General features: G+C 48.9%; 1 protein-coding gene across 17 annotated transcripts in view; it reads left to right on the forward strand.

Moving 5' to 3' along the window:
• Window positions 1-14,272, forward strand: part of LOC120981727 (NACHT, LRR and PYD domains-containing protein 12-like) — a 509,415-nt gene that overhangs the window by 40,912 nt on the left and 454,231 nt on the right. The window contains exon 1 of one of the 17 annotated variants that reach the window (XM_040411407.1): window positions 7,276-7,414. The exons of the other annotated variants lie outside the window; for them this stretch is intronic. Within the exon in view, the coding sequence (XP_040267341.1) occupies window positions 7,310-7,414 (105 nt within the window). The 5' untranslated portion in view covers window positions 7,276-7,309. Of the gene's footprint in view, window positions 1-7,275; window positions 7,415-14,272 lie in introns of those variants that run through there. 17 annotated transcript variants of the gene reach the window in all.

A 14,272-nucleotide genomic window follows, 5' to 3' on the forward strand; every position in this document is an offset into this window, starting at 1 on the left:
AATGTCTTCTGGCAGCCAACCGTGTTGGAGAAATGGGTGAGCCCCTATCCGTCCCCCGAGCTGCCTCGTCGGGAGAAGACACTATCTGAGCTGGAGCAGCAACAAGGACTTAGTGCGACCTTCCAGAACATCCGGATGGGACGGAGACCAGACGCATCGCCAGTACCTGTAAAGGCCGAGTCCGCGTCATCGGTGACTGTACCTGCGCCGACGGTGCCAGCAGAGGACAGCGACTCCGACACAGAGAGTATCGGTGAGCAGATCGTCCGGCTGGAGGAGAAGTTGCGGGAGTTGCGTAAGACCTACACCGCCAGGATCCAGACGCCGCCGAGGAAGGATGAGGTAAGGGTGCCTGTCACCACCCGCCGACCGCCTTCTGTTGCCACCGCTCCGTCAGTGCCCCAGACCGGACCCGCGATTGCCGTAAACTGCTGCACCCAGAGCACCGGACCGCTTGCTGCGGCGGGGCCAAGCACGTCACACCCTGCAGTGATCATGCCAGGGCCGGCACGGTCCATCAGAGGGTTCACCCCTAGGCCTATGGGGCCAATACCTATTAGGGGCCCCTTTACCCTACAGCTGCCCCCTGACACTGTTATGTGGGCACATCCTCCTGTAGAAGAATACTACAGACGGTACTTGCCAGCGGAGCCAAGTGGATATGATGTGCCACTGTAATCAGCCTGCTAGGCCTTTGATTTATTTCCTAAGAAGTTAATGTTAACCCTTCCAGGACAGGAGTCCTATGTTGCTGGTCCTTTGTTGCGGCTGCCAGTTTGTCCACGGCTCAGTGGTGGGTGTTGACCACTGAAATTACAAAGTCAGCAAGGCCAGGCTTGTTTTCCAGGATCTCCTACCTGCTTTTGGTACCCCACGCCAAGTTGTGGCCTGTTCCTTTGTTGCACCTTTTACCCTTCACCCCCTTTTTAGGTTGATCAGGGGTTTTACAGCACTTTTCCTGCTGTCATTTAATAGTGCAACCTGATACTAAGGAACCGTGCCCGGAGACAGACTCAAAAGGTACCTGAGCCTCTGAGATTCTTACTCTTTTAAAAGTATTGTGCCCAGAGATGGACTCCACCGCATGAGAGCCTCTGTGATTTGATAAGAAATAACCTGGGTACGGACTCATGTTTGTTATTTGAGCCTCCAAGAACTTTTATACCGTTTTCTACTGTTTTATCATGGACTTATTCATTGTCATGGACTATCCTGGTTATAATGTTACGCTGTGCCAGGTCAGCGCCCCCGTTCCATTCATTATCCTGAGAGAAGAGAACGACGCCCCTTGTCACTGCCCTGCACCTTTGCCAATTGGACCTGATGTAAATGTAAATGCAGATGAATTACATATATGTATGCCTGCATGTCTCTATTTTCTGTTTCAGGTAGAAATTCCAGTTGGGCGACCCAGGATGGAGTACGAGGTCGTACTCAGCTTAAAGCAGTGGGGTATGTAGTATACGGGAGTTGTAATACCCGTTACTACCAAAGTGTCACTTGGTGTGCTGTCGTCCCTCCTTAATATTGGGGAGTTGGTGTATGTCAGTTTTATAAAATGCAATGTAATGTGTGTATTTCCCTGTCACTGAAACTTGCATGCACAGGCCTGCTAGGGGTGTAATTACAACTTCTAGTCTATAGAGGGAGCTAGGGAGCCCTAGTTTATATAAGGCCAGTCAGGGAAGTGCAAAGCAGACGGAGTCTAGTGTCTGTAAACTACAGTTGGAGTTTAGACAATGTCTGAGACAAGTCCAGGCCTGAAGCCTGCTGTTCAGGAGAAGATTCCCTCCTGAATACCCATATGCAGAAGCGGGAACATCATAGCCTAAGGGCCTGAGGAACCATTCAGAAGCTAGGAGAGACTGAGGCAAAGATCAGAGGAGCCAGAGGTACTGAGAGAAACAGAGGAGGTACTTATTTAAGCCATAATCAAGGATATAAAGCCAGACTTAGGTTAATGGGCCTTGGTGAAGAATTGCTACATTCCAGGATCAGACAGAGTTAGAGTGCAAGCTCCTTTGCTGCAAATCCTGTGTTTAACACTCTGTAATTACCCTGCTGTACTGAATTGCCTGCATCGACCGAATTGCAAAATCGACTGTATGCTGAGGAACTGCGTTTCCAATATTGTCTCTGCCTGCAAACTACTAAAGTTGAAGTTCTGTTTTAACACCACGTTTCCTCAAATTATTCCTGCATCCGCAAACGGCGTGCCACCGTTACTTGGCACTGGCGTCACGAACTATTCCTACCTATACCTGCCCTTGCAGAGAGTCAGCTGTACCAGGTTAGTGTATATTGCACTACTACACCCAGAAACACCTAGTACACACAACTTGAGTACACTGCACCTCTCCTGCCGTATCCTTTAAAGATTATGAACACCTTCTAGGCAATTTTTTTCTGATTGCATTTTACTCATTTTTAGCTAAAAATATATTTTTAATTGGTCTGCACCAAACATTTTCAGTGTTTTTTGTGATACATGTGGTTAAAAATCAATCTGCCTGTATTTGCAAATTGTTGTTCCTGAGTTCTGTCAGCTGACGGCTCATGTGAACCTTTACGTCTGATCTCCTGACCTTATAAGCACTCATTATAGCTACACTCCTAGCAAACTTATAGGAATATGGCTTAAAAGGGTTGTCCTAGTTCAGGACTTAACTTGGACATATCCCCTTCTTCACCCATGCAGCCCCCCTGATATGAGCATCGGAGCATTTCATGCTCCAATTCACTCCTTCGCTCTGTGCTGAATCACGCAGGGCAAGGGCTTTTTCTGGAGATCCGGTGATGTAACAGGCTCTCCATGGGTAAAGCTAAGCGGAGGCTTCCACCTAGCAGTAAGCCTGGTGACGTCACAAGTACTAATGGGCCGGCTTTAGCGCTGCCCTAGCCTGTAAAACAAAAACTGCTAAAAATGTTAAGTGAAGGCCAAAAATGAGTAAAATGCTATAATAAAAAATATTTCCCTTCCTCAATAGTGCCAAACAGATCACTCAGTGCAGCAACATTATCCCTTTCACACCTATCCTGCAGTGGCAGCAGCATTGTCCCCTTTCTTATCTGTCCTCCACTGGCAGTAGCAATGTCCCTTCACACCCTTCTGCCTCGGTAGCAGCATTCTTCCTCTTCCCACCCCTCCCCCTCTAGCTGCAGCATTGTACCCTCTTCCACTCCTTTCCTACTGAGAGCAGCATTGTCCCTTTTCCCACTCCTTTTCCACTGGCAGCAGAATTCTCCCACCCCACCCCACTAGCTGCAGCATGGTCTTCCTTCCCACCCCACCCCCACTGGTAGCAGCATTGTCTTCCCACTGGTACCAGGATATTACCATCATACTGTGCCCTTATTGCAGTGTATCATATGGTGTGTCTCCATGTCCTCTTACCCTCTTCACCTAAATGTCGATGTGGAAATTATAATCTACATCTGTCATTGAGGGAACTGCTTTGTATATTATCCGTGGTATGTAAATTGCTTAAATGTTTGGTCAAATATAGACAAGTGGATTCACTACAGATTTCTAATGTGTGAACGCACCCTTAGGCCTCATGCACACCACCGTTGTTGTGTTCCGTTGTTCCGTTTTCCGTGATTTTCTGCGGACCCGTTGACTTTCAATAAGTCCGTTGAAAACTCGGAAAATGCACCATTTGTCATCCGCGTCCGTAATCCGTGTTTCCAGTCCGTCAAAAAAAATGACCTGTCCTAATTTTTTTCACGGACAACGGTTCGCGGACCCATTCAAGTCAATGGGTCCGTGAAAAAACATGGAGGCACACAAGATTGTCATCCGCGTCTGTGATCCGTGTCCGTTTTTTTCCTATCACTTGCAAGGCAAACTTGACTTAGATTTTTTTTTCACTTTTCATGTCTGGTGATCCTCCAAAAATCAAGGAAGACACACGAAAACAAAAACGGAAACGGATCACGGAACAACGGAAACCCATTTTGCGGACCGTGGAAAAATACTGTCGTGTGCATGAGGCCTTAATCACCTAAGCGTCCCTGCACACAAGTGCAAGTGAGTGCACCAAAAAACGCAATTTATAGCAGTAGTTTTTGGTGTGAAATTGCCGCAGTTTTGCCACAGATCTCACCCTGATTTGGAAAAGGGTGAAATCCTCAGCTAAAGCTACAAACATAATTGACATGCTGAGGATTGGGAAGTCATCACCGCAGTTCAATTTCCACGAGTGTCCATGAGACTTGTCTATTCTCATACACTGTGCTGGCACTGTAGTACACTGCGGTTTTTCCGCACGTATCCCGCATCGTGTACAGGCACCCTAATGAATACTCTGATAAGTACAGGGTGTGCACGCTCTGTCCTGTAAACGTATGGGACAGAGATGGCGCAGGAGCTGGGCCCGTGCCAATGCTGACGAGTACTGGCTGTATTATACAATGGGCTCCCGCCTCTCACTGCTGGGATCAGAACTAACTCCATTCCCAGCAGGTTAGCTCCTTAGATGCCCCTGTCATTGCTGCAGCATCTACGTGGTTAGAGAGAGGGCAGGAGCCCCCGTGATGTAATTGTGGGGCAGGCGAAGAGCCTAATAATGGCCCCTGGACCTGACCTGTACAGATGACTATTCGGCCCTGCATTTGGAAGGGCTGAATAGGCATTTTATCAGTTTTACAATCACTGAAATAATACACAGCAGTTTAGTGTGTAAAAAAAGTAAAGTACTAAAGAGTCTCTGTCACCAGGATCAACCCTATTAAACCAGACATACCGCCTAAAGGGGCTCAACATGCTGATTAAAACCATACCTTTCTTTTGTGTGTAGAATAAACAGCTGCAGAGAGATCTGTGTTTTTTATTAACCCCTTATTACCGGTACGCCCTATTTCCCGAATCCTTAAGGACTCAGGGCGTACCTAAGTTTAAATCGCGATTGCGGTGCAGCGGGGGTTAATCCGAACAGGATGCCAGGATGCCCTGAAACGGAAACCAAAATGCCAGTGTGAAAGAAGCCTTAAATGATTATATATTATTTATTATAGTATATCCTTTTAATATGGTTTTAAATAAAAGAGAAAAAAAAAAAAAAAACTTATTTAGGCCTCTCCTGGGACTTGAACTGAGGATCTCTACATACAACTACCGGTATACCACCAAGCTATAATATTACCATATAAAAAAAAATATATATTCCATGTTTATAAGTTAACACATATGACTGGTGTCTGTATGAACATATATGGTGCCTGTAAATAAAGCAGTAATATGCTGATTAGCTTTCTGAGCAGATCTCAGTGTGGTGAAGCTATAGTACATAGTGTATATGATATGTAGATGCTAGCGCACAGCTCTTGGACAGGCCTCTGCCCTCCGCCTGCTGTCTAGCCTTGTCAATCAAAAGGAAGGGGCGTGTGCAGAGAACAGGGGGCGTGTGCAGAGAACAGGGGGCGTTACACAGCGGTGCTCAAAGGGTTCTCCAACTTCTCATTTACATATGAATAATACACGGATCTCTCTGCAGCTGTTTATCATACAGACAAAAGAAAGGTATCGTTTTAATCAGCACGATGAGCCCTACCAGGCGGCATATCTAATTTAATAGGGATGTTCATGGTGACAGAGCCTTTTAAAGGAAAAAAGAAAAATCAAGGAACCCCCCCAAACACCTTTATTCCCTTGTTTATTAATGTAAAAAGGTAAAAAAATAAATAAAAAGCCTATAGAAAATTGCTATCACCACATCTGTAACGACCCAAACCATAAAATCTTCACATTTTTTATCCCTTACGATAATTGCATAACAATGCCTAAATTGCAGGGTTTTGTTCATTCTACTTTTCTATTATCAAAAAGTCGTACGTACCCCAGAATGGCCCCAATGAAAACTCATCCCCCAAAAAACAATCCACATACATGTCCGTCAGTAGAGAAATAAAAATGTTCTGGGTGAAAGGAACACACTAAATACATTTTTTCAAGAATTTTTTTTTTTGCTGTATTAAAGTAGAAATACATAAACATTATATAAATCGCCATAAACACAAAACCCAAAAAATGTGGTGGAATCACAGTTTTTTTCTTGTCGTCACCCCAAATAATTTTTTTAATTTATGCAGTTCATTAGATGTACCCCAAAATGATACCATTAAAACAAATGACTCATCTTGCAGACAACAAGCCCTCACACGGGTATGTGGATGGAAGAGCAAAAAAGTTATGGCTTTTGAAATGTGGAGATGAAAAAGTTAAATAAAGTCACCAAGGATTAACTACCATATTAGACGGCGTCCTTAAAGGAAGTGTGTCCTCAGAAAACGACCTGTTGTCTCAGTCAAGTTTTTATGTTAAACGTCTTTTTAGAATTTCTGGTGATTTTGATTTTCTAGGCATGTCTGTGCAGAGGTCAGGAGGAAGAAGATAAGATGTAGCCATTAGTGTTGGGCGCGAATATTTGTATTGCGAATATTAATCGGGAATATCGCAACTTCGAGAATTCGCGAAGATTTAGAATATAGTGCTATATATTCGTATTCGAAAATATTCAAATTTTTTTTTCTTCTAAACCCATGATCCCTCCCTGCTTCTTGCTTGTGGGCCAATGAGAAGGCTGCAATGTCTTTGTCTGAGCTTTGCAACATCCCTAGCAACCAATAGGAAAGTTGCCTACCCCTTACTAAATGAGAACCTCCCCATCAGCCATTTTCTAAAGTTTATTGCAGATAAGAAAGAGACAGCAGGGTGATTGCTGTGCTTTGTTGTATTACATTAGACAGTTAACTGGCTACAGAAAAGTTACCTGTCCAATAGCATACAGCAAGTGTGACATGAAACTAACCACATCTTCAGGCACAGTCACAGTATAGCGGTAAATAAATATACATGAGGCAGAGGTACAAATGATGGCAGAGGTGTACCCACCAACCCAGATGCCGGGAGCCCAATTTAGTATTGACTGAACCGCTGAGCGACTCCCTCTGAGGGCAGTGTATTATAGAGACTGGTTCTCTCTCTTGAATAAGGGGAGCGTTCCCCTCGCTTCTCACCAGTGACTGACATCTGCCATGTGTCTACAGGTATAGAAATACTGAAATCAATGTAAAGATGTCTCCTGTGAATGTGTCCTGCAGGGATTGTGCTGGGGAATTACAGGGCGTTGTGGATTTCTCATTAGTGGAAACCTGTAAAATGCTCCAGGACAGGAATATTCCACATAAACTGCCATCAGTCTCCTCCATGTTGTAGACGACTTCATTCTTGTGTTCCCTCTGTTTCCTAGATGATGAGACCCAGCAGTTCTACCAGCAGCTCCTTCAGTGTGAAGATCACTTCCTGAGGATGATGTATGAATATTTCCAGGATGATCTGCTCCACATTGTGGAGAACATGAGTCTTCTACCACTTCTCCGTGAGCTACAGTCCCGAAATCTCCCGGATACTGAGGTGAGAAGACATGAGCCGCCGGTGTTGTATACAAATGCCCCAAGTGATATCACGTGTAACAGGCACAGTTCACGTCACTTTTATAGTGGTGGTTGATGCCCGCCACCCCTCCGCTCTCTTTGGTGAACATGGCTATCGCTGTGGTGACCTGCCTTCTAGCTCCTGGATGCCAGAGGTCTGGACTCACAAACATTTCTCTCCTCTGAGGACTCCAACTTCTGGAGTAGTTCTTCTCTTTACTCCATCCAGGTGTCACGGAACCATGAACCAGACGTACAACAAGAGATAAGAGAAAATAAGAAGGCTTTATTGAAAATAAAGCTGTAAAGCAAAAGTCCAAACGGATGGTGAAACCGAGCAGAGTCTTTGCGAAGCCAGAGGTCAGGAACCAGAAGGGTAGTCAGACGAAGCCAGGATCAGGAACCAGCAGGGTAGTCAGACGAAGCCAGGATCAGGAACCAGCAGGGTAGTCAGACGAAGCCAGGATCAGGAACCAGAAGCAGCAGCAGTCTTAGAAGCATGTGAACACAAGAGGACCAAGCAAGGAACTGAAGCCACAGACCTCCTATATATATGAGCTAGGCATCCAGCTCCTCCCAGTGGGAAGGAGGAGCCGCAGGGTGGAAGGCTACAAGAAACCCAGAAACCAAGATGGCCGCCAGCACATGTCAAACGAAGGAGAACAGCAAGAAGGTAAGACCATGACAGTACCTCCCCCTCAAGGGCCCCTCCTCCGCGGAGCACAAAACGGTTTCTGAGGGAAGCGTGCGTGGAAGGCTCGGAGCAAGGCAGGAGCATGGACATCTGCGGAGGGAACCCAGGAACGCTCCTCTGGACCATAACCACGCCAATGGACCAAAAACTGCAACCGACCGCGGACCAGGCGTGAGTCCAGGATATTGCTCACCTCATATTCCTCACGATTGCCCACTTGGACCGGACGAGGCCGAGGAACCGAGGAAGTGAAACGATTACACACCAGTGGCTTCAACAGGGAGACATGAAACACGTTGGAGATCCGCATGCCGGAAGGAAGCGCAAGGGCATAGGCTACCGGGTTTACCCTGCGAAGCACTCGGAAGGGACCAACAAAGCGAGGCGCCAGCTTGGGAGTGGGCACTCGAAGGTTGAGGTTGCGGGTGGACAACCATACACGGTCTCCGACCTGGTAGGAAGGAGCAGGCGCTCGTCTGCGATCAGCCTGGAGTCTCTGGCGCTGCGCAGAGACCTCAAGGGACTTCTGGATCTGTACCCAAGAATCACGTAGGACGGAAAGGTGATCCTCCACAGCCGGAATATCCTGGGGAGAGAATACCTCCGGTAACACGGCAGGTTGGAACCCATAATTGGCCATGAAGGGAGACGTCCCAGAGGAAGAGTTCACCGCCGTGTTCCTGGCAAACTCAGCCCAAGGCAGGAGGTCAACCCAATTGTCTTGGTGGTCGGAGACATAGCAACGAAGGAATTGCTCCAAGGCCTGATTGGATCGTTCTGCGGCCCCATTGGACTGAGGGTGGTAGGCCGAGGAGAAGGAGAGATGAATCCCCAACTGGGAGCAAAAGGCGCGCCAGAACCTGGACACAAACTGACTCCCCCGATCCGACACAATCTCCTTGGGCAAACCGTGCAACCGGAAGACCTCCCTGGCAAAAATCGTGGCCAACTCTTGTGCAGAGGGTAACTTCTTGAGAGGAACACAGTGGCACATTTTGGAAAACCGATCCACAATCATGAGAATGACCGTATGGCCTCGGGATGCAGGGAGGTCCACAATGAAATCCATCCCCAGGTGTGACCATGGGCGCTCCCCGGTGGCTATGGGTTGCAGAAGGCCCAACGGAAGGTGCCGAGGGGACTTACTCTGGGCACAAACGGAGCATGCCGCTACATATGCGGCGATGTCGGAACGTAGGGAAGGCCACCAGAACAGACGTGAAACAGCCCAGGACAGCTGATTCTTTCCAGGATGCCCCGCGGTCTTGGAGTTATGGTAGGTCCGCAACAACCGAGTGCGCAACTCCTCAGGCACAAAACATCTGCCGTTGGGTCTCCCAGAGGGAGCACCAGATTGAGCCGCCAAAATCTGCTCACCCAGGGGAGAGGTCAGGCTGGTGCGAATGGCGGCCAGGATCTGATTCGGAGGTATGACCGAAGTCGGAATCGACTCCTCCCTGGACAGCTCGGAGTACTGCCGTGATAAGGCATCCGCCCTGATGTTCTTGGAACCGGGTAGGTAGGAGACCACGTAATTAAAACGTGACAAGAACAGAGCCCATCTGGCCTGACGTGGTGTCAATCTCTTGGCCTCAGAAAGGTAGGTCAGATTCTTGTGGTCCGTCAGGATGAGAACCGGAACCACCGAACCCTCGAGCAAGTGCCTCCATTCTTTAAGGGCCTGCACGATGGCCAATAACTCCCTGTCACCAATCTGATAGTTGCACTCCGCGGAAGACAGTTTCCGGGAGTAAAACCCACAAGGAAGCAGAGGACCCTCTGGTGTTCTACGCTGAGACAGAAGGGCGCCTACTCCCGTCTCAGACGCGTCCACCTCGAGGACAAAGGGCAACCCAGGGTTGGGATGCGACAGAATCGGAGCCGACACAAAGGCGGACTTTAGGGCCTCAAAAGCTCGGATGGCCTCGAGCGGCCAGACCTGGGAATTACTGCCCTTCCTGGTCAGATCCGTGAGAGGCTTGGCCAGCATGGAAAAGTCCCTGATGAACTTCCGATAATAATTGGCGAAGCCCAAAAAGCGCTGCAGGGAACGAAGACCACTGGGCTGGGGCCACTGTAAGACAGCCGAAACCTTCTCAGGATCCATGGAGAACCCCTCAGCGGAAATGATGTAACCTAAGAAGGTTACCTGGGATCGGTGAAATTCGCATTTCTCAAGCTTACCGAACAGCTTGTTCTCTCGTAACCGTTGCAACACTCGTCTGACATCCAGAATGTGGGCCTCCATGGATTCAGAATATACCAAGATGTCATCCAAATAGACCACCACACACTGCTGCAACAGGTCACGGAAAACATCGTTGATGAATTCCTGAAAGACTGCGGGCGCATTGCACAACCCAAAGGGCATAACCAAGGATTCATAATGACCGGTCCTGGTGTTAAACGCGGTCTTCCACTCATCGCCCGCCTTGATCCTTACCAGGTTATATGCCGCCCTCAGGTCGAGTTTGGTAAAGACCGTGGCCCCTTTAAGGCGATCGAACAGCTCGGAAATCAAGGGTATCGGGTAAGCGTTCTTGATCGTGATGCGATTGAGACCCCTGTAATCGATGCAAGGCCTCAACTCACCGCCCTTCTTTTTCACAAAGAAAAATCCAGCCCCTGCCGGGGACGAAGATTTGCGAATGTGTCCGCGTGAAAGCGCCTCCCTCACGTACTCCTCCATGGCCTCATTCTCCGCTACCGACAGTGGATAGACTTTGCCACGAGGAGGAACGGCACCAGATTGTAACTCTATGACACAATCGTATGGGCGGTGCGGAGGTAGGGCAACCGCGCGCACCTTATCGAATACATCCCGGTACTCCTCATATTCAGGAGGCAACAGAGAGTCAGAGGAAGTACACAGCAACTTGACAGACCCATGGATGCAACTAGCCCCACACTGCGGTGACCATGAGAGGATCTCGACCGATCTCCAATCGAAAGTCGGATTATGCTTCTGGAGCCAGGGGTACCCCAAGACCACCGAGTAGTGTGGAGACGAAATAACCTGGAGGCAGACCGACTCTCTGTGAGCGGCACCAATGGCTATCCCCACTGGAAGGGTCTCATGAGTCACGTGTGGCGGCAGAAGGGGTCTGCCGTCTATCGCCTCAAGAGCCAGTGGGGAACCTCGAGCCTGCAGAGGAATGGAATTGGCGGCAGCGAACACACTATCAATGAACAAACCACCAGCACCAGAGTCCACCAACGCCTGGGTCGTCACCGAGCCCCCGACCCAGGAGAGGACAACAGTGATCAGTGGTTTGTCAACACGGGAAACCGGGGACGAGGAGACTCCACCCAAGATCTGCCCCCGACAGGATCTCAGGTACGAGCGTTTTCCCGGACGGTTCGGACATGCCAACCGAAAATGCCCACCGAGACCACAGTACATGCATCGGCCCTCGCGTCTCCGGAGTGCCCTCTCCCCCTCGGACAGGCGAGCAAACCCCAGCTGCATGGGTTCACCCCCAGACAAGTCATCCCCAGGAGGCGTGGGAGGAGAGGGAGGCACGGGTGGGACAGCAAACGTAGGCACCAATCTGTTAGAAGACCTCCGCAGGTTCTCCTTAAAGGAAGGTCTCTCCCTGAGTCTGGTGTCAATCAAAATCAGGAAAGAAATAAGAGACTCGAGCTCAACTGGTAGGTCCTTAGCTGCAACCTCATCCTTCAAGGCATCCGAGAGACCATGAGAGAAAGCAGCGACCAGAGCCTCATTATTCCAGCCCACCTCTGCTGCCAGGGTACGAAACTCAATGGCGTATTCAGCTACGGATCGTGAACCCTGTCTGATGGACATAAGGGGCTTCGCAGCAGAGGCAGCACGAGCCGGCACATCGAATACCTTCCGAAGAGAAGCAACAAAACCGGAAAACTCGGCAACCACCGGATTGTTGTTCTCCCATAAAGGGCTGGCCCAGGCCAAGGCCTTGTCCGAGAGCAGCGAGATCAAGAAGCCCACCTTTGATCTCTCAGTAGGAAAGGCATGTGGCAGCAACTCGAAATAAATGCCCACCTGGTTAAGGAAACCTCGGCACTGAGTTGGCTCTCCCCCAAAGCGCTGTGGAAGAGGGGCAGAACCGGTCATACCCCGAAACACCGCAGGCGCAACAACAGGTGTCGGGGTAGACTCTGGCGCAACAACCGGAGCGGCAGTAGGAGCGAGCCCAGGAGCGACAACCGACCCATCGGCAACGGGAGCGAAATGAGCCGTGCGTTCAAGCAGGGTTTGCAACGCCACAGCGAACCGACCCAACAGGTGATCCTGCTGATCAAGTCTGGCAACCAGCGTGGGTAGCGAGGATGGCCCTGTACCGTCAGAATTCATGGCTTGGTCCTAATGTCACGGAACCATGAACCAGACGTACAACAAGAGATAAGAGAAAATAAGAAGGCTTTATTGAAAATAAAGCTGTAAAGCAAAAGTCCAAACGGATGGTGAAACCGAGCAGAGTCTTTGCGAAGCCAGAGGTCAGGAACCAGAAGGGTAGTCAGACGAAGCCAGGATCAGGAACCAGCAGGGTAGTCAGACGAAGCCAGGATCAGGAACCAGCAGGGTAGTCAGACGAAGCCAGGATCAGGAACCAGAAGCAGCAGCAGTCTTAGAAGCATGTGAACACAAGAGGACCAAGCAAGGAACTGAAGCCACAGACCTCCTATATATATGAGCTAGGCATCCAGCTCCTCCCAGTGGGAAGGAGGAGCCGCAGGGTGGAAGGCTACAAGAAACCCAGAAACCAAGATGGCCGCCAGCATATGTCAAACGAAGGAGAACAGCAAGAAGGTAAGACCATGACACCAGGCTGCAGCCTGAATTTCTATGGCCATGCTTCTGTAAGCCGTGTACCGTGGTGGGCTCTCTAGGATACAGTGATGTCACGAACGAGGAAAGCAACCCCAACACCAGCTTTTGCCAAAACAGAATTTTACTTAAATGTGGCAATAAACACAACCACACATGCTGAATACATACAATAAATGTACATACACCCCGCCCGAAGGCTGAGATCCTTGTGCTGCACAGCACGGCGCCCTCCGATGGATGATAATGCAGTGCTTGAGTAATCCTCTGGAGCAAAATATGCCAGCCTGGCTTGAGTTTGTGAGAATTTTATCAGCTCTCAAATGTGAAATGTCACTTTAAATTATGGAGTCCTTGAAATAAATAGTAGTAACACTTGTGGCCTAACACAAACAGAAACCCTAACTAACAAACTACAGGCCTGGTCTCAGTCTCTAGGCACCAACACTGTAATGAGGTGCGTGCACAATCTTACCGACCCGGGTCTGCTTTGCATCTGCTGGTGACTCTGAACAGAAAAAATGTCTTTCTAACAAGCATGCGGTACCGCAGTGTATGTTGCTTTGTTCCTCTGCTCTCATCAGAGTTCCTGGCAGCAATCGTCCTTTTCCCGGACAGGATCAGGGTCTCGGACATGATCAGCTTTACTTAGCTGCAGCTCTGGTCACTGAGGGATGCTCTCACACCTGGATGCCGTCAGATTCTCTACTCACACAGTTCCTCAGTTTCACCTCCCTCTAAGATGGCTGCTCTCTCCTTCTCTTCTCTCCAGACTCTGTGTAAACCCCACCTCTCTCATGAATATGGAGATATATGTGCAGTCTGTAGCTGTGTTTAGGAAACAGCAGCATCTTGTGGCCAAACAGCAGAATGTCAATCCAGAACATTTAATTTACTGTACACAAACAGTGTTCAGACAAGGAGAGCTGTTTCCCCATCTCACACTTCTCCATACCTAAAGGGGCACATGCACCATGCACGCATATCATCTACTCCAACTTATGGCAGACCTCCCTAGGGTATTTAAGGAGCCTTCCCACAGGAGAGAGCCTCTGAACAATGGTTTTTAGTGACTAGATTCCTGCAAAGACTATACTCTGTCTATTTACCTGTGTACTGACTTCTGCCTGTTTTTCCAGATTTGACCCTTCACTGCCTGACTTCCACTTTATATTCATACTGACCCTGAGCTTCCTGTCCTGACCTCGTACTGTTTAATAGATTACGTGAACTCTGCCTGCCCTGCCCTTAGATAACACCATTAGGAGTTACCCCAAGCCAAATCTGTTCAAGTGACACATCAGATCCACATCCCCTGCGCAACATTCATGTCA

Source organism: Bufo bufo, chromosome 11 (assembly GCF_905171765.1).
Source record: "Bufo bufo chromosome 11, aBufBuf1.1, whole genome shotgun sequence".
NCBI lineage: Eukaryota > Metazoa > Chordata > Amphibia > Anura > Bufonidae > Bufo > Bufo bufo.